The sequence below is a fragment of the Carettochelys insculpta genome, chromosome 20 (assembly GCF_033958435.1).
Source record: "Carettochelys insculpta isolate YL-2023 chromosome 20, ASM3395843v1, whole genome shotgun sequence".
NCBI classification, from domain to species: domain Eukaryota; kingdom Metazoa; phylum Chordata; order Testudines; family Carettochelyidae; genus Carettochelys; species Carettochelys insculpta.
In genome coordinates this window covers 6,874,751-6,902,294 of record NC_134156.1, presented here as the reverse complement: position 1 = coordinate 6,902,294, position 27,544 = coordinate 6,874,751, and the positions used below count along the sequence as shown (strand labels likewise).

Here is a 27,544-nt window from a genome sequence, read left to right as displayed (position 1 = left end):
ACACTGTGCAATCTAAAGCAGCTCAGCGCGCTCAGCCTGTCCTTGCAGGGTGCGCTCCAGCCCCCTTAAGTGCTTATTTTCATTGCCCTTCGCAGGGACGGGTCTAGGCTGTTTTTGGATCGCTTGATGCCTAGGTCTGCGCCCTAACGTTGCCCTTGGTAGGCTGCAGCGCCGCATGCTGCTCTGCAAGGATGACTAGGCTAAACAATTAAAAAAAGGTTAAATTCTTGGGCTCAGCCCCTCCTGGCTCTCTGCCTCTGGCCAGCACTTGGAGTTCAAAACTGTGCCCCTCCCCTCCAGTGCCTGCAGCAGACCAGCTGGGGTAGACCACCGCCTTCAGCCCCTGCCAGCCTCTGAGGTCCAGTCACACAATGTGTTGCTTTGCCATCCTCTGCCAGTCATATTCTGCCCCCTTCCCCCATCCCAAGCCAAACAAAAGAAAATATACGACATCATTCAACATTTATGTAGTTATACAAAGTGGGAAACAGTTTCCGATTACACTCCTCCATTGTCCTTGAGCATCTGTCCCTCCCGAGTCAACACAACCTCACTGAAGACCAAAACCAACCTGCTGCAGATTGACTCTTCCTAGTTACATGTAATTAACTTACCAACCGCAGGGTCAGAGTTGAACTCCCCACCCTCGTGCAGGCTCATTGGGGATTTATTTTTAAGTGAGGGAGTGGTGGGTTCCATCCATCTGTACGAGGGCCCGGGGGCCTTTCTCTGAATACCTACTGGCCCCCTAGACTTGCACTGCACCCCAGTTTACTGCAGGAGCCTAATTAAGCAACCCTACAAGATCTGCGGCTGCCATCACAGTGTGGAGTGAGAGCCGAAAGTGTGGCTGAAGCCTGCTCAGTTTCTGCTGTAGTCTGGTGGTGGGAGCTCTGGAATGGAGTGTATGTAGGTGCGGTGAGAAGCCCCCACAACTCTCCTACAGTTAAGGGTACCTGGCTGCTGTGCTCTTCACCCAGGCCCCCAATTTCCTGAGGAGCAATGTCCACCAGCTCTCTTCAGCTGCGGAATTACAGCCATGCCGTGCCCCATCAGGGAGAAGTTGAACACAGGACAAATCAGGCCCTTCGGGGGCATGGAAGACCCTCATCAGTGATAGTGAGGAGAGAGCAGCAGGCTGGGTGTTTTCCACGTTGCAGCTCTGGGCTCACTCGCAGGCGAAAGGAAGCTGGTGAGAAACCATGACGACCCTTTGGGAGATGCACAACAAATATCTGGGCTGCTTGCTTCTGAGATGCCCTTTTCATTTCCCAGTTTCTCCCAGCATGTGCCGTATTCAATGGGAGGAATGGGCATTTCTGGGACAGAGGCAGGATCTGGGGACTGCAGTCTCAAACCAACCCCCAGGTTCCTCTGGGAGACTGACCACACTTGCTTTGCCATCTGAGCAAAATCCTCCAGGAGCATCTCTGGCTCACTGGGTGCAGCCTTGCAACTGAGGGACTGTTCCGCTCTGGCTTATAAGACTGGCTTTGGATGAGCTCTTCCGGTTGCCACCTGTGAAATGTGGCTGGTTCCTGCCAGAGAGAAAGGAGCCCTTGGGGAAGAGGAGAAGCGAGGAAGGGAGATGCTCTGAGGGCTGCTCCTCAGCCTCACCGCTGATACAGCTTCATGATGCCTGCCCTGTGCAGGCTCTTCCACAGTTCTGCCTCCAGCAGCATGTCATGGTTGGCATAAAACACCAGAGGCTTCTTCTCCCGCTCGTAGTAGTGGTCTGAAAACTTTCGGTAATTATCTGTGATAAATCCATAGGCGCTGACCTGCAGGTAGGAGAGACGGCAACAGAACAGTGTGGCGGGGGGGAGTGGTACCCAAGCTCTCCTTGGCAGACCAAACCCCAAGCTGCCGATAAGGAGTTGCCTGGTCAGTCGGACATCGCTGGAGTAGCTGGGGATGGCTGTAAGCCATGTGGCATGCTGGGCCACTGATGCTGCAGCAGTCACCATCAGTGAAATTACTCCTACCGGGGCTCATGTGAGCTCTGCCCAAATATCTCTGAGTCCCTGTGACAAGAGGTTTGGGAACCAACCCTGGGCATACCTATAACCCTACCCCAAACTCCTTCCATCAGCCGGTACCCAGGCTGGCTGGCAGAGTACAAGGCACTGAAGAAAGGGAGCCCAGAAGGCTCGTACCTGGTCACAGGTATGCAGGGCCGTCAGCAGCATGATGGCACCAGTACTGGGCATGTAGAGATATCCATACTGTGTGTTCATTATTTCGGATCTCAGAAACCTGTAAACAGAGAGGGCTTGTCACACGTGAGCTGGCTGTGCTGAATCCCAGGGATCGAGAGGGGTAGCAGAGGATAGGAGGCACCTGCCTGGCAGTGAATAGAAACACACCGGCTTGCCAGGAACTGGACTGGAGTGGGCCCAGGGCGGGGTAAATCCAAGATGGCTCACAGTGACCTGGTGTAGCCCGACATGAACCCCGCATTTGGCCTTTTCTTCCTCCCCCCCCACTGGGAGAGACAGAGAGAGAAATAAGCAGGGGAGACAGGTAGCCTTTGGGAACGCAGGTGTGCTGTCTCGCCCAGCCTCTCTACTACACACAAAACCAGACAGTGGATGGGCTAGCTAATGGCCGCCCTTCTGGCTGATCTCGGTGACTGACACGCCTGATCACTTCCCCAGGTGCCCAATTGTCCACAATTCACAGGTGCAAATTGAGCCTTGCACCTTCCCTTGGAAACCTGGGGTTCAAAAACATTCCTCCCGATTGGCCACTTGAGACCAGGAAGAAGCCTCCGTGACGAAAGGGGTATAAAGGGGCTAGGCAGCCCACCCCCCGCTTTGAGTTTCAATCACCTACACCTGCTGGCCAGGTCTGGAATTAACTCCCGAGACTGGGGACGCCTGGTTCGTATCTACTTCTTCCCGAGGGACTGAGAGAAAGATTCTGGGTCACACCGGATCTAGGAGGCAGGGGTAAGAATTACACCTGTATTACACTTCTTTCCTACAGGAATTGAGGGAAAGACTCTGGTTCCACCAGGTCTAAGAGGCAGGGATGAAAATCACACCTGCAACATGCCTTTCTTGTGTACACATTAATTGTATTAGTGTAAGCTAGCGAGTTTGTCTAAAACTTTTCTTAAGTTAAATTGTGTTGTTTCCCCTTTAAAAACCACGAGTACTAACTTGTACTTTAATCATTTGTCTTAGTTAAATTGTTTCTATCTTTGTATAAATAAAAAGTAACTGTTAAAGCCTCTCTAAGTGTAATTTTCCTCTTGCTGCTGTACCCGAACTAAACACAAACCAAAGAACCAGCCTGCCCTGGCTGCTTAGTGTAGCTGCTGGTGTGGCATCACCCCCTTTTGCCCCACCAGACCCTTAGCTGGCACCTGGGCATCGGCTCACACCTGGGCTCGTGGGACTGGGACTACCGTTAAATGACAGGGAAGGACAACAGCAAGAGTGGGGGATTGAGGGGGAACGGGGTTAATTGCAAAGCTGTCTGCAGGGACAAAGAGAGATAGAGAGACTGACGGGGGCGGGGGGGTGAATGAGCGGGAGCATTCGGCCAGAGGGGCCTCGTTTTCCTTACCTGGCTGTTAGATAATGCATAAAATCTGGGTGCAGCAGCTTGAACTTTTTAGCAGATGCCTCTGGTCCAAAATAGGTCCGCGGGCTGTGGCAGGGAGCGCAAATGGGAGAGTTTCATTTTTTGTCAGTGCTTAGCCAGCTCAAGATTGACCTGAAAAGAATCTGCGCATTTTGACTGACCCAACAGTGTCTGTTGTCAGTAAGAACAGACAGGGAGACAATATTACACAAAGCAAAAAAAATACAGCTCCTTGGAAGGCAGAGTTAAGATTTTTCTCTAAGGCAAAAACTCAGTGAGACCCTGCAGGGCTTTCATTTTTAGTACAGGATTAAGGTTGCCACCAGATCTCCAGTGTAAGCCTTATTTTAACCCTGCTCCCCTCTAGCTTTGCTTACAAATGACGGGTGTTTATGGAAACAATTGTCATTAACAGAAAGGAAGAGAATAATTTCTGTGGGCAGAGGTTTTCTGTATTAAACTGCTTCTGGGTCTGGCACTGTGGAGGTCTGGACAGTGCTGGAGGTTGCGATAGTGGGGTGCTCCTGAGGCCCGAAGACAGGGCAGAGAGATGAAAGATGGCCCAGTGTTTAGGGCACTAGCCTGGGATGTGGGAGACCTATGTCCCTGCTCTGCTACAGCTTTCCTGTGGGACTTTGATCGTCACTTAGTCTCTGTACCCCACTGTGTACAATGGCCCTTCTCTCAAAGGAGCGGCGTGAGGATAAATCCTTATGGATGGTGAGGCACTCAGTGGTTAGAGCACTGGCCTTGTGAACCCAGGGTGGTGAGTTCAATCATTGAGGGGGCCTTTCAAGGGGGCCTTCCAGCTCTATATTATGGTATGCAGGCCACGTATATATCTAAGCTAGGGCGCAGACACCTTTGCAGGAGGCAGTATTACTAGCACTGGCAGCGCTGTATCCACCCCGCATTTGGAGGATATCAGGTGCTCAGGAGCATTATGCCTGAGACAACTCAGGCTGAACAGAGAGCAGGTGGGAAGTGTTACTTACTCATCCCCCTTGTCATAGCCTTCTTGGACAGGGCTGCCCAGTATGGCTGACTTCAGCATGACGTAGTCGCGCATGTCTGAGGGGATGAAAATGTAGCACAGGTCCTGCCACCAGGGAGGGGGAGACACAAACACATACAATGGTTTGGTGTAGCAGGCGTGACGACGTGATGTCCCGTCACAGCCGCTTGAGGCAAGAGACTCATTCGCCAACACTGAGTGTGTGAACGTACGCACGTCCTTCAGGGGTGGGCTTGGGCACGGGGAGCTGCGGGCCCTGAGCAGCACCCAGTGCTTCGCCAAGGGGGAAGAGGTTTCTTCTGGGGTGAGGAAAAGGAACCAGAGTGACTTCCCAGGAAGAGTCCTGGGTCTCAGGCCTCCTCCACGTGATATGCTCCCAAGCGGGTGAGTGTCAAAGGCCACCCAGGCCAGGGAAAGCTCCACCCCTCAGTGGGGGAGTTGCACCAGCTTGGATGTCTCTTTGGTTGTCTCTGGGGCTTGCCCCCGTGGGGATGTTTCTCCCAGTCCACCCCAACACCTGCAGAAGAACCCCCAGCCCTTCTGGCTTACCTTGGCTTGGGGTATCTGAGTGAAGCCGTACTCCCTGTAGGCAATCAGGGAATTCTTCATCGTGTTCACTGTGAAACCATAGAAGGACGTCTTGGTCCCGACATCCTCTTCAAAGCCTTTGATCACAGCTCCGTTCAGCCTGCGTGTGGAGAAGGCCATGGCACTGATCTGTCTTTTGCCAGAGGGCACGAAGCAGGATTCTGCCTCCAGTGTTACCTCGAGTCCCTCACGCTTTATGGCACTGAGCTGGCTCAGAGAGCGGCGTGTGCAGTTTGACAGGCCTGGTCCTACAGGGGTGACTCACTCCTCGTCCTGGTGGAGTAGCCATGCTGGGGACCACGCACTTGAGAAGAGCTGTGGGCGTCACTCAAGCAGGCCGCTACAAAGTCAGTTCTCTGTGCCTTGGGCCGTAAAGATCCCTCAGCCCCTCTACGGCACCAGGCATTTGCTCTGGCGTCCACGTTCTGCGATTCCTCCCCCCACAGCGCTGCACTGATGGCTTCATTGTTGGCCGGAGGGCAGGCGTCGTCTTGGGAGCACTGACAAGTTGCGCCTTCTGCCGAGCTGGCCCTAACTGCACAAAGATCCTGGGAGGCAGACAATGCTCCACAGGAGACAGCTGGGCTGGTGCACAGTGACTGGAGCTTGCCTTATACTCAGGCCTCCAGGACAGGCCAAAGCAGCCAGGAAGGGGGATTATGGGATAGGGATTTGCAACACGGGTCTCTGGCTGGAGTTAGCGCTGTTAATGCTCAATAATCCTACCCCCTAAGGGCATGCGACAAGCTATCAAGCAATACTGCCCACAACGGGCAGCAAAAAATGGGATGAAACGTACAGCCGGAGCTCTGGCACCACATTAGACCTGCCCACTATTAATACACATGAGCTTTAGCTAGTTAAGGAGCACAGCAGCCCCACTGACCCATTCCCTGGCACAGGTGTGCGCCTGGGTCCCGCCCATGGCAGCTCCCAAGACAGCAGACTCTCCATACCTGAAAACAAAGTCATGGGCATCGATCTCCTTGCCTTGCCGGGATCCATTGAGAATCCCTCCGTTCCCGACCACAGCACAGCGGACGCAGCCTGCGGGGAACGCGCCTCTGTCCACCAGCCAGCTGTTGGCCGTGGCGTTGAGCAGGAGCACGGCAGAGGCAATGGCTGCAGACCGAGGCAAGAAGAGGCCAGTCAGCACCACCCAGGTAGCGAGGGAGCAGAGGCCAACACCGCCTGGGCTAGGCTCCGCCGGCTCCCCATCGCGTGTGTCTGGCTGGTTTGGGAGTGGCGTGAAGGTTACTGTTTGAATTCCAGGCGCTGGAGGAGAAGCCCTGGAGCACTTGGCTCCCACGGCCGAGGCGTGCCGAGACCGAGGCAACCCGGCCCAGCCCTTTCAGCCACAGCTCTCGGCAGCTGGTGCTGCCCACGCTGCCCTCGTTGTAAGGCCGCCATTGTCACCTCCCCCATCGGGGAGTCGTGCAGCGGGGGGCATGCGGAGGGTGGAGGTAGGCAGCGAAATGATTCCCAGCAGCCAGTGGGCAGCAACAATGGAGCGAGTTGTTCAAGAGCCTGGCGGCTGGAGTTCCCAACTGCGCACACTGGGCGCTTTTATTCAGGAAAATGTCACAAGATGTTGACTGCAGCATTTCCAAACCCGTCCCGCCCTGGATGCTCTGACTCCCTGCCAAAGGTACTGAAGTGCCTGGTTACACAACAGGCAAGTAGGTATGGCCTGGGCTGCAGCATCATCCCTACCCAGCCGTGCCCAGACAGGCCCCGCCAGCTAATCTCCCTCTCCAAGAAGTTTGTAGCATAACCAAATCCCTCCCCTGGCATTCGCAGCTCAGACGCACTTTGCCCAGCACCCACCTTCCCCAGAAGCACAGGATGAGGTGGCTGCTGTACAGAGAAGCTGGGAACGGGGGAAATCTCAGCCTTTGTCTACACAGGTTCAAGTTTGAAGTTTGCCTGGCCCAGCCACACCCGCCCCACCCTGTTCTCCCAGCCCAGAAGCATCCGCATCCCATTCACCCAGCCCAGCCATGCCCCACATCCCATTCGCCCAGCCCAGCCCCGCCCCCACAACCCATTCACCCAGCCCAGCTGCACCCCCACATCCCGTTCGCCCAGCTCAGCCATGCCCCCCATCCCATTCGCCCAGCCCAGTCACACCTCCACAACCCATTCACCCAGCCCAGCCGCACACCTCAATCCCATTTGAGCTGGTTGGTTTGCAGGGGTCTGTGACACAGGCAGCTTGCAGGGGTGAGCACTGGGGATATAGGGCTAGTCTGACACAGCCAGAGCTGAACCCTGGGAACCTATTCCTGATACAGCTCAGACCCCTGGGTCAGACAGGCAGTGGGGCCTAGTGGATCAAGCCCTAGGCGGAGATCAGGCCTCCCTCTCATTTTTTCCATCCATGGGAGGAATAAATTTTGTTCTGTGCACCAACACATGTGCATTTGTGCACCACCAAGAGAGACACACGCTGTCAGCTTTGTGTCTCTGTTAACCAACTGAGCGGCACTGGAATCTCTCCTGGGCAGCTGCTCAGCTCACAGGCACCACTGGCTCAGACCTTACTGCTCTTCCCTGCTCTGCCACAGTACTCCTGGCTTGCCTTAGGTAAGTCACGTCACCACTCTGTGCCTCAGTTCCCCTGCCTGTAAACGGGGGCAATGCTCCAGCCCTCCTAGGGAAAGGGCTTTGAGGGCTAGTGACGATAAATGTTCCATACAAGCTCGGCATTTCAAACGCAAAAGCAGAGGCCGGGCAGCTGAGACAGGAGCCAAAATCTTCCATCTCCAGGTCACTTCCCTTTCTTTTCTTTTACCCACACTACTGCGTGTAGAAAGCACCCAACACAATGACATGTAGGTCCCAGTCCCAGGTGGTTGCAGGGGAACGTTGTCCTTGGCGGGTGACGATTGGGTAAACTATTCCTGTGACAAGGAGCAGGGCCTCTGGCACGGCGCAAAGAGTTTTCCACCACTGGGCCCCTTACCTGTGTAGGCCAAGCCCTGCCAGCCATATGGGACGCTGCGCTCCTTCAGTCGGTCCCACGTGTCGGGGGTGAAGTGCTGTTCCCACATCAGCACGGGGATGCGGAACCTAAAGAGCTTCCCGAACCTGGGGTCTGCTTTCACTGTTGACACCAGCGACTGGGGGCACCTGCCGGCCTGAAAGAAGAAGGAAGCACGAAGGCAGGCTGCCCTCACAGGAAGTTTTCACTGTTCTCTTCCGCAGCTGCAGCTCTTTGAATTATTCATAACCGTTACTTTCTTTTGGGCGGTGGGAGCCTGTACGAGCTCTAGTCATTGACCAGCGCCTTGCTGCGGTAGGTGCTGTGCAAACGCAGAACCAAAGGATGGTCCCTGTCCCAAGGTCTGAGCCTCGCACTGTGAGCTGGGTCCCATCCGTGGCTCTGCCTCTGACCAGCTTCCCACCTGCAAAAGCAGCACAGTGGTAGCGTCTCACAAGCAGGGGCTGGTAGAATCAATTAAAGCTCCCAGATCACTCGGTAACGAGGACTGTTCTATAAACAGTAGCACTATTGTCTCCTCCTCAGGCTTATTCTGCGTTAAGGGGATCCCATTACCTTATTACCGACTCAGGAATTTCCTCATCACCGCTCAACTGTACTTTCCAGGGCCGGATGTGCAGCTTAAAGTCATAGGTGGAGTTATCACTGTACCAAGAGCGTCCATGGAAAGCACGGTGCAGGGAGCTGAGCACTAGGCAGGCCCCATCAACCCCGTCCTGGCAAATCAGCACGAAAGCCCATGGGAAGGCAGAGCTCTACATGGGGCTCTGCCACCACTTGGGAAGCCGGTGGGGATGGGTGCACACAGGGGGTCGGAGGGGGAGTTAGAGCTGCAGGACTAGGAACTGAGGGACCTGATCCAACTCCCTATAGTCAGTGGAAAGACTTCTGCCGCTGTTCGACCCTAGTTTGGTGTGGCCGATACCACCTATGCTACTCAATCACCCTCCTCTTCCACCCACCAGCTCTGACTTCTGCTCATTTATTTTCACAGGGAGGTTCACTGAGGTCAGCCCCTTGCCTGTCACCTCCTGGGCAACACATAGTACAGTTCACAATCAGGTCTACCCCACAAGCTTTCATGGGTAGAGCTGGTTTGGATTAAGTAAGAGGTTCTCCCACCTTCACCCCGTATCACAGCTCTTCTGAGGTTTGTAAGAGAGCAAGGCTTGTGTTCTCCATTGGTAGTTTCCATGTTCTTGCTCCCTTGGGGTGCACCAGAGCTTGGCTCTCAGGCACCAACATGCCAAGAGAAAAGTTATTGGCATCCAGAGGCAAATGACTATCCGTAGGGTCCCGGTCCGGTCTGGCAGCCCCTGGAGGTCTGGAGAAAGCTGTGGAGTGACTGAAACTCTCTGCTTCTCTAAACCAAACCTCCAGCCTTCTCAGAATTGCAAATCAAGGCCCGCTCAGCCCCTTTGGAGAACTGCCGGAGGAGGGAGCCACGTGTGTCAAACACCTTTCTAATTAACAAGTGACTTAATTTGCTCAGATCATTTCCACTTCCTCTTCAGGTTCATTTCCCAGACCACAAGCTAACTACAGGTTGAACCTCTCTAATCCGGCACCCTGGGGACCTGGCTGGTGCCAAACGAGAGAATTTGCCGGACTATGGGACCTCAATGATGTCTAGCAGCATGACCGACACTTCCACTGCTTACTGGGCTCTCAGAAGTCATGTAGACGTAAATTAGAGCTAAATAACAGCGCAGAACACTGAGAGCCAGGACTGGTGGCTGGAAACAAACTTTACGGGAGGACAGGAAACTTGGCCGCACCCATAAGTGGTTGTCCGGCTAACTAAAATTATGCTGGATTACAGATGGTGCCAAACAAGAGAGTTCCGGAGTAGAGGAGTTCAACCTGTAAAACCTTTGGAAGGACCAGGACAAAGTGATGAGGGATAACAGTGCTAAGAATAGGCTAATTACCTGTTCCTTGGTGGGTTCACCCTTGCTGGGCTCTGAAGAATATTTAGATGGCTTCCTGCTGGAAAAAGAGAAAGAGAAGAGCTAAATGCTCCTTGTAAATTTCACGTGTGTTCACTGTCCCATGTAGCGGCACCTAGCCCACTTCACAGAGAAAGAAGGAGCATCCTCTAGAGCCTGATAGCCAGCAGGCTTTCAGCTCATGCTGTAGAGGTGCCTACATTCACCTTCAGAGGTCCCAGGTTCAAGCCTGCCTGTGGGCAGTTACACCTGGGTATTTGCAAGCCCAGCGATTCAGGGGCTCTGAGCCCTCCTGACTCCATCTGCAGTCGATGGGGAAGAAGACCGCTCCTGCAGTGAAGGCAGTGCTCAGTGTGTAATGAAAGAGGTGCTGGGGCTCAAGCAACGGTTTGACGCTCACACCTGACGCAGCAAGTCCAGAGGTGTGGGGGCACAAACGAAAGTGCCAAGTTAAAGCACTAGACGGGCGCCGTGATGTGGTCTGCCCGGCCCTTAAAGGTAGCAGAGCGGAAGGGGGAGGCCACCCGTGTCCCAGGGCTTGGCCCTTAAGGTTTATGGGCATCATGGATGCAGGGAAGGACCTAGGAAAATAGGAGATATTGGTAGAGAGGAATAAGTGGTGCTGTCCGGGGGTGGGGCAAACTTGCTCTTGTTTTTGAGGGTCTGGGACTTGGAGCCTTGCTGAGAGGATCAGACACGGACGCTCTCTCCCTCAGCCAGCTGCCAGGAGCTCTGGGAAGGGGACTGGCGTGTGCCTTGCCTCCTCCCGCAGAGGGAGGGGAGATGAGCCTTTAGCAGGAGCTATGCCCCCCTCGCCACACAAAGGTGGAAGGGCAGAAGGGTGGGACAAGGGACAACTGGAGGAGAAGCCGGCGGAGGACCGGCAACGGGCCTGACAGAACCTAGCTCCGGGAGAGGAGCTTGAGGAGAGAATCCTCATCCGGGGAGAGTGACAAAGTCATGACATGCCTGAGGCAGAGCCCAGCTGCCAGGCTGGGGACACCGGACTTGAGGCATCCTGTGTGCTGCTGGCTGGGAAGAAGCCAGGTGAGGACTGAGCTTTGGAGCAGGGGCAGTGGAGCCTGTAGCCCTGGGAGAGAGGCTGACAAAGGAGGTAAAGGCAAGAGGAGCAGCCGGGGACTGGGAGGAGCAGGATTTAGCTGCCCAGAGCAGCAGGTGGCCTGGGTTCCTCTCCCCCAGCAGGAGAGGGAAGTACAAGCCGCAGCACTAGGAGGCTGGACTGCAGTCTGGGCATTGTGGCCAGGACACTCTGGTTCCCTCTGTCTGGATGTTTCTTACCGGGGCCAGAAATGGCCTGAGGACCTGGCTGGAGGGTGGGTGTGGAATCTGACCAGCACCAAAGGGCTCGGCCATAAGGAACCCCCTGCCGCACTGTGTCCTGGCACGTAGGGGCACAGAGGGTATGTCCTGCCACAGGCACCCAGCGATTTTGTTCTTGACTCTGCCACCTGCCCCACGCCACCACGGGCAATTCCCTCACGTGCTCCTCCCCCTGGTTTCCACCGCAAAATGGGGATGACGCCCCCCTCCCAGTTAAGACGGTTACATACTGGCCTGATGCAGGCTCTCTCGTGGAGGAGAATGCACCCCGGAGAGGCGTAAAAGTAGCAGCACAGCCCCTTCCCTCTAAGCAAGGCGCTAAACTCACGGAAATAAATAAACCGGGCAGTGGCCAGCTCAATCCGCAGCAGGGCCGAAGTGCCTGGAGGCTGTCGCCATCTCCTTTGTGAGCAGACATGCTCCTTCCAGAGCCATCACAAGGAAGCGGCTGGGAGTAAGCCAGCCCTGGGCTGGCAGTCTCAGCACAGAGGCAGGGGGCTAAACTTCCAGCCCATCTTACAGACGGGCCTTGAGGGGCACCAGCAAGGCAAGGTAGAAGCTGGCCCTTGTGCAGCCTGCTCTGGAGACAGCTAGAGAGCTTTGCTGTCCAGGGCTGCCGGCGTGGTGCCTTCCACCTACACAGCATTCACATGACACAGAAAATACCAAAACCCAGTGGCATGACGCTGCTGGAGTCTAAGAACCGCTGCATCCCCCCGTCCCACCCCCGAACAATCAGCAGGGTAAAAACATGAGCAATGGCAGCTACGTTCCTCCTTACTTCTGCACCACTCTCCTGCGCACGCTGCCTTCCCTGCTCAGGCCGTGGCTTCCAGCATCTCGGGACACCCCTCCAGGCTCCAAGGGTGGTGGCTCTTGCTGCAGCAGGCTGGAAGAAAGACCACACAGAGAACCTCAGTGCAGGAAGGTGCAGCCAAGCCACCACTTCCAGTGTCTCTCAGGCCTCCCGTGGTCCCTCCAAGCGAGAACACGTGAACACAGGAGCGTACCAGCACCAGCATAGACTGGTCCTGTATCCACTGGATTGGTGAGAGACCCAAGCAAAGGTTACGCTCAGCCTGAGATTCGGTCCATCCGAACGTAGTCCGGATTGGCCAACAGGTAAGGCCTCTACCTCACCAGCATCTGGTTCAGGAAGAGGGGCAGTAGATTTGCAAAACCCAGGGGGCCCAGGAAAACTCAGTGGACAATGGCTGAGATAGGCTGCCTCTCTTCAGGCGGAGGGGTTTCTCTCTTCAGTGCTATGATGCTAAGACTCCAATTGTAATGCCCATCAGCTCATGTACATCTTCTGACACCAGACAGGCACAGAACCAATCTATCCCATGGCACTGTAATATACTCAAATGAAGAAGGTCCTTGCCAGAGGACCATCCTGCGGGTTCCTAAAGTCCTACGGAGCCATTCAGCTCCAGCTTTCTTGTGAGAATCTAGCCCAGGTTGGCAGGAAGTAAGTCATTAGTCGAGTTGGTTAAACTGGAATTTCCATCCTGGGGGAAATGCCAAGATTAAAAACTTGGGTTTCTCCCAATTTGGGATAAAATGTCCCTCCCTGAACATTCTGCAAATTGAAAATATTTCACTCCAGCCTTATCATAGAATCACAGAACACTAGGACTGGAAGGGACCTCGAGAGGCCATCGAGTCCAGCCCCCTGCCCCAATGGCAGGACCAAGTACTAGCTAAACCATCCCTGGTAGACATCTATCTAATCTGTTCTTAAACAGCTCCAGCGATGGAGATTCCACAACCTCCCTTGGCAATTTATTCCACTGTCTGACCACCCTGACAGTTAGGAACTTTTTCCTAATGTCCAACCTAAACCTCCCTTGCTGCAGTTTAAGCCCGTTGCCTCCTGTTCTATCTCAGAGGCCAAGGAGAACAAGTTCTCTCCTTCCTCCTTATGACTCCCTTTTAGATACCTGAAAACTGCTATCATGTCTCCCCTCAATCTTCTCTTTTCCAAACTAAACAAGCCCAATTCTTTCAACCTTTTTTCATAGGTCACATTCTCTAGACCTTTAATCATTCTTGTCGCTCTTTTCTGGACCCACACGGTTCATTTAATATCAAAATCAAAACAGTACAAATGATATAAAATTCCCAGGAAAAACTGGACAAATATATCAAAATGTTTCCTTGGAATGTGCCAATTCGGTCTTATCAACATCTTCCAACAAAACGGTTCTATCGGGCAATTTCTGTCACTGGCACAGCTATTTCACAGCCCGGGCTGTCCTCACCCAAAATGTGGACTACACAGCTGTATAGGGCACCCACAATTTGGGGCACTATTGGGTTTTAATGTCCATCCACCTGCCCCTCCGCTTGGTCCGGAGACGACCCAATTAACATCAAAGTGAAAAAGCCAGCCAAAACCTCCATTCAAGTGGTAATGAAGCCATTTAATAGGCATTTGCCAAGCCCAGCTCTATACTGTCTGTTCCTGAATTTACTGTGTTGGTCTACGGGACTTTAATTTAAAAATGTCATTAGCCTGTTGCTGCAGATTATAAAATCGGGCTGCCATCAGGCGTAGGGGCACCAGATTAACGGTACTCCATAGGGCCCCGTAAATCCCAAGGCCAGCCCTGTTCACAGCCCACATAAAAGGGGTGAGGAGCTCTCAGATTTGTTCCTTGAGGGCACATAGCCGCACCTCAGATATCACCAAAGGGGCATTCTCAGCAGAGGGGCCAGTCAGTGAATGGAGGGGCCAATGGAAACTAAAGTCCTCTCCTGCTCTGAGCAGGATGGTACGGGGTAAGCTGATGCCGCTGATGCCTGTGCTGCAATTGTCTTGCAGGGGAACAGAAGAACCTGGCTGCTCGGCTGCCCCCCTTTAAAAAACAGGCCACAAGTCAAGGATTTTTGGTCTTTTCAGGTGGGGTGACCATCCGTCCTGGTTTCCCCGGGACTCTCCCTTATTTAAGTTGTCCCACGGGCGTCCCGACTTTTTAAAGAAAATGGGCAAACTGTCCCACATTTCGTGGGCTCTGTTCCCCAGCACCCAGCATCTCGGCACAGCAGCCTCTGCTGCTAGGGAGCCCCACTGCAGGGCAGCTGCCCAGTTCCTTACACCCTGCGCCTCGGAGCAGCATCCCCACTGCCGGGGGAAAATGTGTGGGGAGGCTGCCCTGTTACCTTGTGCTCTGTGCCTTGAGGCAGCAGTTCCTGCTGCAGGGGAGCTCCTCCATGGGGCAGCTGTCCCATTCCCTGGCACGCCATGGGGTCAGCCCCCCTGCCAGCAAGCTCTACCTTGGGGCAGCTGTCTCATTCCCTGGCAGCCCATCCCTCAGTGAGGCAACTCCTGCCCCTCTCTGCCGGAGGCTGTGAAGCCCCTATTCTCAGCTCCCTCCACCCCACCAAGAGTTTGCTGAGCCCCCATCCTCCACCCCCACCCTTGGGAAGCTGTGGAGACCCCATCCCCAATGTCTCACCATGGGGCAGCAGCCTCCATCACCAAGGAGCCCTGACTTGGGAGAGCATCTCCGGAGGCGAGCATCCCATATTTGCCAAAGGACAATGCACTCACCCTATTTTCAGGAAAAGGCAAACAGAGGCAGTCGGGGTAGGACAGTGCTCTGCTGTGTCTGCTGGGGTGAGTCCAAAGCAGAGGTTCACACACAAGAGGGCATGGTGCTTGAGGTCAGATGCAGGGAAAGGGAGAGGAGTTTCAGGCTGAGAGTCCTGCCCAAAAGGTATCATTGAGCACAATTTGTCCCTGTTTAAACTCCACGGCGACGTCTACACTACAGCGATCTGTCAAAAGTTCTTCCGGAAGATCTCTTCTGAAAAAAACGGCTTTCGAAAGAGCACGTCCACTTGCAAAAAAGCAGATGGAAACAAATCAATCGCTCTTTCGATAGAGAGCAGCCACGCAGACCCTGCTCTTCCGAACGAACGGGCTAGGGACCGAAAAATCCGGCGCCGTGAGGGCTGTTCTTCGGAAACCAGGCCCCCCGGGGTGTCTACGTTTCTTTTTCTGAAAGACTCTTTTGGGAAAAGGCGCTTTTCCTCGTCCGCGAGAGGAGGAGGGCCGCTGGAAGAAGCGCCACCTTCTTCCGATTTAATATCGACAGAACGCATTCGGTGTGTAGGCGCTCCGCGGGATTTTTCGAAAGGGGCCCATCTCTTGTGAAAAAACTCGCCAGCGTGGACGTAGCCACGGTGTTCCCCGTCAAAACGCAGTGAGACGGGGAAAGAGAGGCAACCCAGCCCACAAAGGGCACACCCCCATCTGGGGAGGGGTGGGGGGTTAATCCAGCCTTAGCAGGTGCTAACAGAAGAGAAGCACCTAGTTCCCAGCAACAGCCTTGTGCAATGAGAGAAACGTGCCTTCTAGCATTTCATTGACCCTTAAAGGTACCGTAACAGGCCTGAGTGGCTCAGACATGGGCACTGCTGCCAGACCAATTCCCAGTGTAGACAAGGGCCCTGGGTTGGTGACCTGCTTGGGATGTTAATGAGGCTTTCTTGTGGTTTCTGCGCCAAGTTGCTTATGTCCTGTAACCCTCTTTCTGTGAATGGCTGGGCCCTTTCTGTTGAAGTCAGCCTGCGAAACCTTGAGAGGTGCTGAGGATTCCTGGCTCCTACTGAACCTCTGCGAATGGAGGGCACCCAGGAGTCCCAGTGGGGTCCCCTCCCAGCCCCCCGCCAAGTTAGTAACAAAATAAATACCTGCACTACCATTTTAAAAAGAGTCTCTCAAGTCAGGGTGCACAAAGAGGGAGTGAGCCCCTTAGCGGGTGGGGGCTGAAATTTCCTAAGGGGGAGCAGCCCAGCCCAGCTGCTGGGTTTCAGGCTCATCCATCTCATTAAAGTGTTGAAATACGTTCTTGGTTTTATGCCTGCGTATTCACACGAATGACGTTCTCGCATTCTACGTCCACAAGCCGAAGGGGTTTGGGTTTTTTTTCCCCCATATGAACATAACCAAAACTGGCATCAGTTTAGATTACACCGGGGGCGGGGGGGTCAGGGAGCTGCTAATTGCAGAGGTGAAAAGTGAAGCCCACCGTAAAAAGTTAGCTCACCCCTCTCTCGAGTGACATGCCCCGAGATGTCAGCTAATTGCTAAGCTATCTGCCAAAAAACCTAGAGTTTTCAAGTGCTTTCGTAGTCCCTGAAGTCATGGTAAACGCTGACCCCTCTGCTCAGCAAAATGTGCAACAGGGCCGCCCTGACTTCCATGGAAAACTGGCCCGAGGCTGAAAGCTCTCTGTGGGACATCCCAGAGCTTATGAGACCAGCCGTTCAGTGTCTGTGTCGGATGCAAGAGACCAATCGAGTGGGTTGCCAGCAGGGCCCTCCCCAGGCCACCTGCAAACTTTGTTCTTTCAGAGGCAGGAAAGATAAGTTTACAGCAGATCTGCATCCCAGCCTGCCAGCTGGGCCCCCTCAGGAAAGGGGAAAAAGGCTCCTATTCATCACCAAACAGAAGGCTCACTTCAAAGCCACTCCTGGGACCATCTCTGTTCTGGATGAGGGCAGCCATTTGGGGAGGGGATGCTGATCACCAGGTGCCTGTATTAAAATGCCTTTACCCAGGAGGAGACAAGAAGTGTGTTGTTAGAGCCATTGTCTGAGGAGCCTGGGACTGTGAGAGGCAGGAGGAGGGTGGCGCCTGCCTGCTGGCTGCTCTCCCCAGGCCCCTGCGATCAAAACGCCAAAGCTTGCTCCAGCAGCGGGTTTCCAGGTAGCTCAACGGGTTCCCAGGACTGCACCACTCCTCACTGCCCTCTGCCTCCTTAACAGGAGACCTGGGGGACGCTTCTTTTGTGCCAAACAGGGCTGAACATGCCGCTGCAACCAGAGGGGAGCGAGGGGGGGTGGCCCCCTCCTTTGGGCCTGCTGAGGCGCCCTCCCCAAGGACAGCAACAATAGGGCTGTCTGTAGCATGGCAAAGGAGGGCGCTTTTGCAGAACAGCCTCTGCCGGGAGCGAGAACCCTAAGACCCAACACAGGCCGTCTCTCTCCGGCAGTATCCAGGCACCACTCCATGCTGGGAAAGCACTCTGAGCGACCTGCTGGTCCGAGCCAGCCCGTTTTCCTTCCACCAATGCCCTGCTAGGTGGGGAAGCCAAGATGCTAATTATGGAGCAGCACAAACACAGGTCCTGCCCGCATTGCCAAGAGTCCTTTTCCCGTCTCCCTGCTTCAAAAATCTGCTGAGTCTGCAGGGTCTCTCTCTTTCTGGGCTGAAACTCAGGGACCCCGGCCTCGGCCAGCCCCGGCACAGGGGGAGGCTTTGATTTTTACCAGTTTGGCTGTTTTCCCACAGCTCCCTCCAGCCACATCTCTGGAGCTGCTGCTTTTCACCGGTGTCCCCCGGGCTCCCGACAGAAGGACGTGCTCTCGGAATCACATGGAGGGAGGGCTCTGGCCTGTGCCGGACAGGGGGTCAGACTGGCTCGCAGTGGGGGCTCTATGGCCCGTGGGTTGGATCCGGCCCGCGAATTGCCTGGACCCAGCTCATCCAGCTGTTTTCCCCTCCCCTTGCAGGCAAGCGGGGCCAGTGGGACCAGCAGGACCCTGCCTGAGAGTGGGGAGGCGAGGGGAGGGGGAAGGAACTCAGCCAGCTGCCATTCCACCCCGCCCACGCCAGGCAGGGTAACAGCAGGTGGCCTGGAGGCTTTTCCTCACTGTTCCCATTGGCCACTATTCCAGCCAATGGGAGCAGAGGGGTTGGTGCCTGGGAGCAGCAAGTGGCACAGACACAAGTGAGCCCCCAGGGAGTTGCACAGGTAAGTGCACCCCCATACCACCCAGCCTGGCCCCAGCCTCTCCTGCACCCCCAAACCACCCAGACTGCCCCCTGCCTCTCCTGCACCCCCAAACCACCCAGCCTGGCCCCAGCCTCTCCTGCACCCCCAAACCACCCAGACTGCCCCCCAGCCTCTCCTGCACCCCCAAACCACCCAGACTGCCCCCCTGCCTCTCCTGCACCCCCAAACCACCCAGACTGCCCCCCAGCCTCTCCTGCACCCCCATACCACCCAGACTGCCCCCCAGCCTCTCCTGCACCCCCAAACCACCCAGACTGCCCCCCAGCCTCTCCTGCACCCCCATACCACCCAGACTGCCTCCCTGCCTCTCCTGCACCCTACCTCCTGCCCTGGCCCCACCGGCCTCTCCTGACCCCCACCTCCTGCCCTGGCCCCACCACCCCCCGGCCTCTCCTGCACCCCACCTCCTGCCCTGGCCCCACCACGCCCCCCTCCCCAGCCTCTCCTGTACCTTACCTCCTGGCCTGGCCCCACTGGCCTCTCCTGAACCCCACCTCCTGCCCTGACCCCATACCAGGTGCCAAGAGCAGGACACAAGCCAATTTTCATCAGCACACAAGGCAAGAGCTCAGGCTGGCCCCTCTTCCCCCAGGCAGCCAGGAGCTTGCTCAAAGCCAGGCCGCCTGGGGATTAACAAAGGACCAGCTAAGGCTGCCGACCACCCCCTAAGCAGTAAAGCTCTGCATCTGCACTGATTTGTGAATGCAGCTGTTGTAAGCAGGACGAATAGCGACTTTAAACAGTCTCATCGGCGCTCTGGTAGGCAGAGGGCAAAAGGTGGAATGTCGGTGCCCCGCCCCTTACCCTCAGCCCCTCACTGCCCCGAATCCCACCTACCGCCAACGTCCCACACCGCCACCCTCAGCCCACTCCTGCCCACCCTGGGGCGGTTATACTGCCCGCAGGCAGGCGGCCGCAGCGGTGAGAGTGGCCAGCCAGGGCTGGGGCTCTGCAGGCTGCAGGTCACCCCCTGCCCCGAAGTCACAGTCCAAACCCTCCCCTCGGCACTTGGCTCGTATGCCCGGCTGCCTCGAGCTGCCCCCTGCCCACCAGAAGCAGCCACTGGCCAGGACCAGGAAGCAGCCGCCGGCTGGGGCCAAACAGCGCAGCCCCAGCAGCTGTGTTCCCACCCGCCCCAGATGGCACAGCCTGAGCCAGCTTCAGGGCTCTTCTGAGAGCCCCCCAGACTTCCCAACCCCCTGCTTGGAGACCTTCGCCTCTCCGCACCCCAGCCCTGAGCCTGCCACCTGCTGCTCTGACTCCTGCACACGCCTGCAGGCTCCCAGCCTCCCGCCCGGAGCTCCCCACATCCCCAGCCACCTGTCCTCACATCTTCATCCTCCTCCCCCACAGCCTCCTGCCCCGAAGAACCCGAACAACGCCAGGTAGGCCACACAAAGGGCTCTCGCTCAGAGGCGGCAGTCCTGGGACCCGGCAGGCAGCCCCAGCGTTTGATAGGCGGCAGCTGAACAGAAGTGGGTTTGACGAGCCTAACAAACCCGTTAATCACCAGTCGCCTTTCTCACACTGGCCGGAGCGCTGCAGCCCCTTCTGGCTGAGCTGCTCGGCGCCTCTGCAGCCCGAGGCAGCAGAGAAATGACTGTGGTGCTTTCCTGGTGGGGGAAGAGATCCACAGCTGGCATAAGGTGGGTTCTGCAGGGGAGAAAAATATCCTGCTTTAGGAATTAACACTGGGGCAGCTCTCGGACATGCACGGTAACCATAATTCCAAGCAATTTCTGGTCCCACACGTTCACGTGCTCTGCCTAACTCCCTCCGCGCATATTTACACATCCCCAAGGACTCTGGATTGCTTGCACAGAGATTGGAGAGCCTGGCAGGAGCTATGCAAACAGGCTGGTACATGGTGGGAGAAAGGGAAAGAACAAAACTAATGATAAACTACAGGGGAGGCTGGGATGGAAGAAAGCCTGAGAACAGGCCTATATGAGGGCACCTCTGGGAAGCTCGGGGTCTCTTGCCAAATTCAGTTTTATTGGGGCTTTCCACAGGGTTTTGGTCTGCCTGCTCCAGACGCTCAACGGGCTCAGGATGTTACCGCAGTCATTTCACTGCTGCCTCGGGCTGCAGACGCACTGAGTAGCTCAGCTAAAAGGGCCCGGGCCTTTCTCCAGTCATCCAGGACCTCTCACAATCCCCACGAGTTTCAAAGATAATGGTCAAAGGCTCTGCAATGGCATTTGCCAGCTCCCTCAGGACCCTCGGATGCATTAAATCCGGAGCCCTGGATTTGTGTGTGTCGAGCTTTTCTAAATAGCTCTCACCTGTTCTTTCCCCACCGAGGGCTGCCCACCTCCGTCCCACACTGAATTGCCTAGGGCGATAGTCTGGGAGCTGACCTTGTCCATGAAGACCGAGGCCAAAAAAGCACCGAGTACTTCACCTCTTCCCACATCATCTGCCATTAGGTTACTTCACTCATCCAGTAAGGACCCCCATACCCCCCTGATCACCCTGTTACAGATCACAAGCCTGCAGAAGCCTCTCTAGTTACTCTTCACGCTCCTCGCTAGCCGCAGTTCCAATTGTGCTTTCGCCTTCCTGATTATCGCCAGCATCAGCAACAGCAGCCGTGGGCTCAGCGCCCGTTGGTGTCCGATACCTCCCTCACTATTTCCTCCCATCTCTCCCTGTCCAGTGCGGAGTGGCTTAGTTTCTGCAGACTAGCTCTGCTCTATCTACTATATCATCTACCCATTCTCTGTGGGGTCTGCCTCTCCTATTCGAACCGTCCACTGTGCCCAATACCAGGGTCTTGATTTTTCGTTCGTCGTCCATTCTGCAGACATGACCGAATAGCTGTAACTTCCACTGTGTAACCTTAACATATGTGTTAGTTGTAACTTTCTTTCAGCAGCCAACTTATGGACCCAACCCCGATCGCTTGATCGGTGTCGCGGACCTTGTTTATCCGGGCAACGTCCGAGCCGGCATCTTTTCTCATTTAGTCGTGCTGGCATCAGATTTCATTAGTACTGTTGTTTCATGGCCAGCACATCACCACTCATCTGACCGACCCTCCTCCTTTTTCCAGGCTTGGGACTGGCATGGAACCCCCAGAGGCTTCATGGCGGAGTTTTACCTGATTATTCCTCTGCATTGTCAAGCAATATATTCATACTCCTCCTTAGTCACTTGTCCAAGTTTCCACTTCTTATAGGCTTCCTTTTTGTGTTTAAGCTCACCAAGGATTTCCTTGGTAAACCAGGGTGGTTGCCTACCATATTTACTTTTCCTACTGCACATCAGGATGGCTTGCTCCTGTGCCTTCAATACAGCTTCTCATGGTGCCGCACTCTTTCCGATTCAGTGATTTTGACCAGCTGGAAACGGGTGCCTGAGCAGAAGTGGGAGTATGCCATCACCTGTGACATGTTACCTTTACCTACTGATAACCCCGTCAAATGGCTACTACTGGCACATGGGGGGGAAGGGATCTTTCCAGACACGTGGAAGCAGCTTGAATAAGAGACCTGCTTCTGGTAACAGCTATGGGAGCTTGCTGTAAAGATGCAGAAAGCTTTTGGAACCAGAGGAGGGACTCTAATCCCAGCTCCCCAGGCAGGCGGGTGTGATTTAGATCGTAATCTAAATAAATCTGCCCTGCCCAAACAAGTTTGCCCTTTCCAAACTGTATGGGAAGCCAAATTGTACTGGTATATTTTCGTCACCCTGAGGTTTCCCTTGCAAAAGCAGCTCAGAGCCTAAAATGCAGGGGTGCTGGGCAGCAAGATGCCCTTATGCAGCAGGCTGCTTGCTGGTATCATGCTTGCTCAAATTACAAGCACTATGGACTTCTGCAAGCAGAGGTCACTGCTGCAATGAGTTTGGAAGGTAAAACATTTTTTGTTCGCTAAACAGGACATGCAGCAGAAAACCGCAGGGTGGGTGACGGCTGTATTTTAATTAAGCACATCAGGGCACCATACGCTGCAGCACCCCTCCCTTGCCAATCAAAGGAGCAACCCAGAGGAATTTGTAGTGCACCCTGGGGGAGATCCTTCTAGCTCCCCACAGCCACATCTACCAACATAACTTTAAAAAATAATTCCCCACACTCTGGCAGAAAGTGGCAAAACCCCCCGTCCAGCCTCCTTGCCGGTGTTATAGGAACCCAAGGCTGGTAGCCAGAGCTACTCAGCTCTCTTTTGAAGTTCTCATGCTGAGCTGCTCCTGGGACAATGCCTTGAGACCACAGAAAAGTCAGACCCAACACCAAGTTGCACCTTGCTCAGTTCCTGTATTCACCCCACAGGAGGTTAATAAGTCACAGGGTTGAGTGTTTGAACTGGAGCCATTCCTAAATTCTGTCCCCTCCCAATCTCTGCATGATTCTTCAGCTGCAGGTAGTCAAGTCACCCATTCTTACAAATTGTGTGTGTACTGCACCCCGGCCAAACTGTGATCAGATGTGACATGGGAAAGGGAATCTATTTTATCTGATTTTAGGGAGTTAGTCTGTTTCAGTAAAAACGACAAGAAGTCTGGTGGCCTCTCCAAGAGTAACAATTTTATGAGTGGACAAGCTTTCACAAGCTGCAGACCCACATAAAAATGTTAGTTGTTAAGGTGTGACCCAGCTCCTTGTAGTTTATCTGAGGATCCCCACCCTTCTTTCTCAGATACTTTGTTTTCAGGCATGATAAGATCTGGACCTCTGAACCATATGTCCCTGAAACAATTGAGTGGCACGGAATATTTTGTTCCCTAACTTTCTGCAAGAAAGTCAGAAATAAGTAGCGACTTGAAAGAAACAGCAGCCCCTTCCCTCCCCAAACATTCCATTCCTTCAAGTACGTGGAGTTATAAAGAGCTTTCAACCCTGTACAGACCATTCCTGCTAAAATAAGGCTTATGGCAGATAAGTGTGTCTGACCGGGGCTCTACTGCAAAATGCAATCAGCTAAAAGGCAGAGTTAGATTCAGGACATTCAGAGCCAGAATCAGATCTACAGTCGACTGCTCTCCATGCTGGAGAGGGGCTCAGAGCCTCTTGCGGATCAAAAACTTTCAAGGGACAGGTTAGAAAAATCAAAATGGCGGGAAAAACTTGCAAGCTGCCAGCAAACACCCTCCCCCCCCACATAACCAGTGGGAGATATGGTGCTCCCAGAGCTGTGCTGCTGTAAGATCTCTCTCCTACTTCTCTCTGGACTTCCACAAGCCTTGACCTCCCCGGCAGCAGAGCTAGGCCAGTGGTTCTTGGAACTCACATCCCTCCGTTTTTTCTAAGGCTCCTGGCGCTGCTGACTAAGCACTAAGCGGTGTCAAGCCGGCAGTTTAAATTCACCAGCACCAATGCAGGAACCGAGGAAGAGAGAACTCGACGACAAGGGCACAAACAACTCTTCAGTGGCTTCCTCACTTTGCAGGCCCCTCTCTCCCACAACACCTACTTGGACCCATGGCAGGGGTGCAGAAGTGCCCAGACGCAGGCCTGTCCCAGTCATACCCACTCATGCTCCAGGCCACGTCAGCACCCAGGGCTCATGCACATGTTCCCTGGAGCGTAGGGGAATTTACTCCTGGCCTGCAGCCCCTCAGCCACATGGAGCTGTGGCCCAATATTAACTAGGGCCCATTCCCTCTGGAAAGTGTTTTTTTTTTTTTTCTCTCCTTTAATGGATTCCCCTGCTGCACCCCCGTCATTACTGTCAAAGGGTTTTACAGACAGGAGTTCAGCTTTAGGCTGACTTGCGAGTGGCGTCTCTGTATGGATTGTTCGCCCTTTTCTCAATGCTCTGCAGCATTGCAAGGGGCCCAGGCACAGCTTCGCGAGGGACATCCACCCCACCCCAGGAAGGCTGTCCCCTTCCGTTCGCGAAAATCCAGCTTGGTCTGAACTGTGAAAGTTCTGCTTTCGCCCACCTGAGACAAAGGATCTTTGAGAACTGGGACACCTATGCCTAGACAAAGCTCCTTGTGGTTGTTCCAATGGCACCGTACGCATGTGAAACCCGGACAACATACAAGTGTCATTTGAAGGCACTTCAACATATCATCAACGCTGCCTCAGGAGAATCCTAAGTATCTCTTGGGAGGGTAGGCGCACGAGCACTGACGTCCTGGAAGGGCCGAACATGACCAGCTTTGAAGCCATTGTCATTCACCAGAAACTTCGTCGGACTGGTCATGTGGTTCAGATGTCTGGTCGGAGCCTCCCACAACAGATTCTGTTTTCTGAATTGGAGGCAGGACACTGTGGGCCCAGGGCATTAGGTGCCTGACTCGCTCTCAATTGGAGTGGAATTTGGCGGCCTAACTCCCTTCAGCCCCCAATTCCCTCCCAGAGCCTGCACCCAGGAGCCCCACACCCTGCCCCCCGGTCCCCACCTGCACCAAAGCTCTCTCCCAGAGACTGCTCCCCAGCTGCCCACCAATCCCCAGCCCAGAGGCTGCACTACTCCCCCGCATTGAGGGGGTTGAGTGGGGGAGAGATACAGGCTCTGGGCACCGTGGGCACTGCCAAAATGTTTGCAAACCAGACACCACTGCCCCTTCTGACAACACAGGAGACTACACAACTCGGGGGACGGAGGAGGCAGCTGCTGCCTGAGGTGGGTTGGGGGGCCCCAAGCCAAAGCCTGGCCAGGAGAAATGCAATCTTAGCCCCCCAGCTCAGGCTTCATCTTCGGCCTGGGCTGGTGGTCTCAGGCCCAAAGCCTCCACACGTCTAACACCAGCCTTGGCGGCTCCCTGCTGGTGGGGCCCTGACACCCACAGTTTGAGATCCCCAAGTGTAGTAACTCCCTCGCAAGCACAGAGTGGAACTCCACTGCCCACAGCTGCACCCTTGGGGTGAAGCGAATCTACACAAGGGAGCCCAAGCCGGGCCTTAACCTGCAAAGCGCTGGGCGCCTGCTGCTTGAGGCAGAACTTCCACCACTGCCTCATGGGATCACAGAGGTGGGTGAAGGCAGGTGGAGCAATGGAAAGGTCAACGATCTTTTCCTGTGTGCTAATAATTAACGATACGCATTCCCCTCCCGCCAACACCGGATCTTTGGGGAAGAAAAACAGGAGCAAGGCTTTTCTATTCCATGAAATCCTCTGGACTAAGCCTTTGAGATCCTGCATTGTTTTCTGCCGGGTGCAACTGTTACCTACCACCGAGCGAGTGTGTCACCGGGCCCCCTCCAAGCCAAGCCAGAGAACGGCAGCTGCAAACAAGCAGCTAGCGCTCAAACAGAAGCAGCTTATGTGCTTCACTCTGGAGCATTCTGGATCCGTCCATGCTGGGTCAGCCGAGATGGAGGCCGCGCTGCAACCACTTCTCTCTGCGCAAAGTGGTGATTTCACGTGGATTGGGTGGCATTCTGCATTCACTTTGCACAGGGGCATCGGCACTGGAGAATCACACTCATGGAGTGGAAGTACATAGGAACAGCCTGCGGGCATGTGGCATCTCTTTGAAGGGTCCCAATCTACTACACACACTAAATACGAGTCCCCAGTGAAATTCATTTAGCTGCAAAAAGAACCAAGGCTTCCTCCCAGTCTTTTAAGTTATGCATGCTTTGTTTAAACTGGGCATGAGTTTTGCGGGCCTGGCGCCTCGCTATCAAGCCCGGACACACACGGCACAGCCTTTCAGTTACAGAAATGGCCATGATGTTCAGTTCAGATAGAGATTGGCGTCAGTACATGATTTAAGGGTCAATTTCAGTTCAAGGGAGTGCATGGGGATTAGGCGTTTGGTTCCAGGTCTCTGATCTCATAGTTCGGGTTTCCGATTAGGGGCTTTGATTTAAGGTGGGGGGCAGGTGTTGCTGTTTTCTTTACAATGTGGTGGGTGAATGGCCCAGGGTGGCACTTGGAACACTGTGTTGAGATTAGGATTTTGATTTTACTGATATATATCCCCCATGGAGCAGCATTATCCAGTGGCTATGGCACTGGCCTCGGCCCAGAAGTCTTGGATTCTGATCCCAACTCTGGCACTGCCCTGCTGCAGGGGATCTTGGGCAAATCACTTCCCCTCCCTGTGCCTCTGTGTCCCCATCTATAAAACAGGGACAGTCTGGCTGAACGGCTCTGAGAGCCAAGCCTCCTTCTCTCCGGAGTACTGCCTGCACTGTACAACAGGCACAGGGGTGCAGAAGGGGATCCGCAACACAACTCACCGCTGCTTAACCTCTGAACGGGCTGCAGAGAACACCAGAAGTAAAGAGGTTTCCAGCAGTGTCACTTCCCAGTGGGAGGAATTACAGGATTACATATGCACATTAGGGAAAGGGAGAATTTAGCAGAGCTTATGGCTAGAAAGGAGGGAGGGCGCGGATCATTTCTGAGAGCTGCAGTAATATCCGAACGTATCCCCTATGCCCTCACAGCTGGGCGACCTGCACTGTATTTACAGATAGCACAGAGAGCTGCCAGCTCCAGCAACAGTCCCCGACTCACTTGCAGGCTGATACAATAAAAACCATGACCCCGAGCGGCTTATTACATCCACTGTCTTTACACCCATCTACTTCCCAGCTGCGCACCAGGGACCCAAGGCTGCATGGCGCAGGGGTGAGCAACGCTTCCAGAGGGACGTGCAAATATGACACAAACGATCAGCTTCCCCCAGCACAGCAGGAGGGATAATTCCCCGGGGGGAAGTAAAATCCCCTGCCACACTGCAAGTCACTTCGGCATTGGCACCCCTTGGGCTGGCAGTGGCGGGGAGCACGGCGGGTGCCAGGAGATTAGGACAGGGTGTCCATTTGGCGGGGGCTGGAAATCTCCCCAGGTCAGCGCTCACAGGGTGCAATGGGCACGTTCAGAGCAGGTGCCTCTCCCACGGGGACGAATCCGCCTGGGCCCGCTGCAAACCAGGGGCTGCAACCGGGGGAAGTAAATTGACGCCCGCCGAGGAGCCAGCCCGGCCTGGGGGAAGCCCTCCCGCTGATTGCAGCCCGGAGGGAGGGCGCGCCACGCCGGGCAGGCTCGGACCCCTGTGCATGAGGCAGCCCTGGGCCCGACCGCCCCCAGAGGCCTGGCTTCTCCCCCTGCCCTCTGCTGCGTGCGGGGCCTGGGCGCTCCTGGCCGCCCCGGAGCACGTGCCCGGGAGCCGCCGGCAGAAGTTCTCGGAACTGCCTCTCCCGCCCCGCGCGGCCGCTTACCTGGGAGTGCGGGGGCCCTGCGCGGCGCGGTGGTGGCCGCACAGCAGCACCCAGAGCGTGAGCGCCGCCAGCAGCAGGAGGCAGAGCCGCGCCCACCGCCGAGCGCCCATCCCGCA

The 27,544-nt window shown here is 55.0% G+C and overlaps 1 protein-coding gene across 1 annotated transcript; it reads right to left on the bottom strand.

Annotated features, from left to right (window-relative positions):
* Positions 1–451: 451 nt before the first annotated feature.
* On the bottom strand, positions 452–27,544 carry ST6GALNAC2 (ST6 N-acetylgalactosaminide alpha-2,6-sialyltransferase 2). The gene is made up of 10 exons (XM_075014609.1): positions 27,429–27,544; positions 12,278–12,377; positions 10,130–10,180; positions 8,160–8,334; positions 6,151–6,316; positions 5,156–5,294; positions 4,587–4,690; positions 3,574–3,657; positions 2,157–2,256; positions 452–1,781 (listed from the first exon to the last, which is right to left on the bottom strand). Exons 1-10 carry the CDS (start codon positions 27,536–27,538, stop codon positions 1,614–1,616), a joined length of 1,197 nt encoding a protein of 398 aa, XP_074870710.1. The 5' UTR covers positions 27,539–27,544; the 3' UTR covers positions 452–1,613.

Excerpts from the sequence above, each read along its gene's own strand:
- ST6GALNAC2 (XM_075014609.1), bottom strand. The coding sequence starts at position 27,538 with ATGGGCGCTCGGCGGTGGGCGCGGCTCTGCCTCCTGCTGCTGGCGGCG. Across the intron at positions 12,378-27,428 it reads CAGGGCCCCCGCACTCCCAG|CCTGCTGCAGCAAGAGCCAC; the intron begins GTAAGCGGCCGC and ends TCTTTCTTCCAG. Across the intron at positions 4,691-5,155 it reads CTCAGATACCCCAAGCCAAG|GACCTGTGCTACATTTTCAT; the intron begins GTAAGCCAGAAG and ends CCCTGGTGGCAG.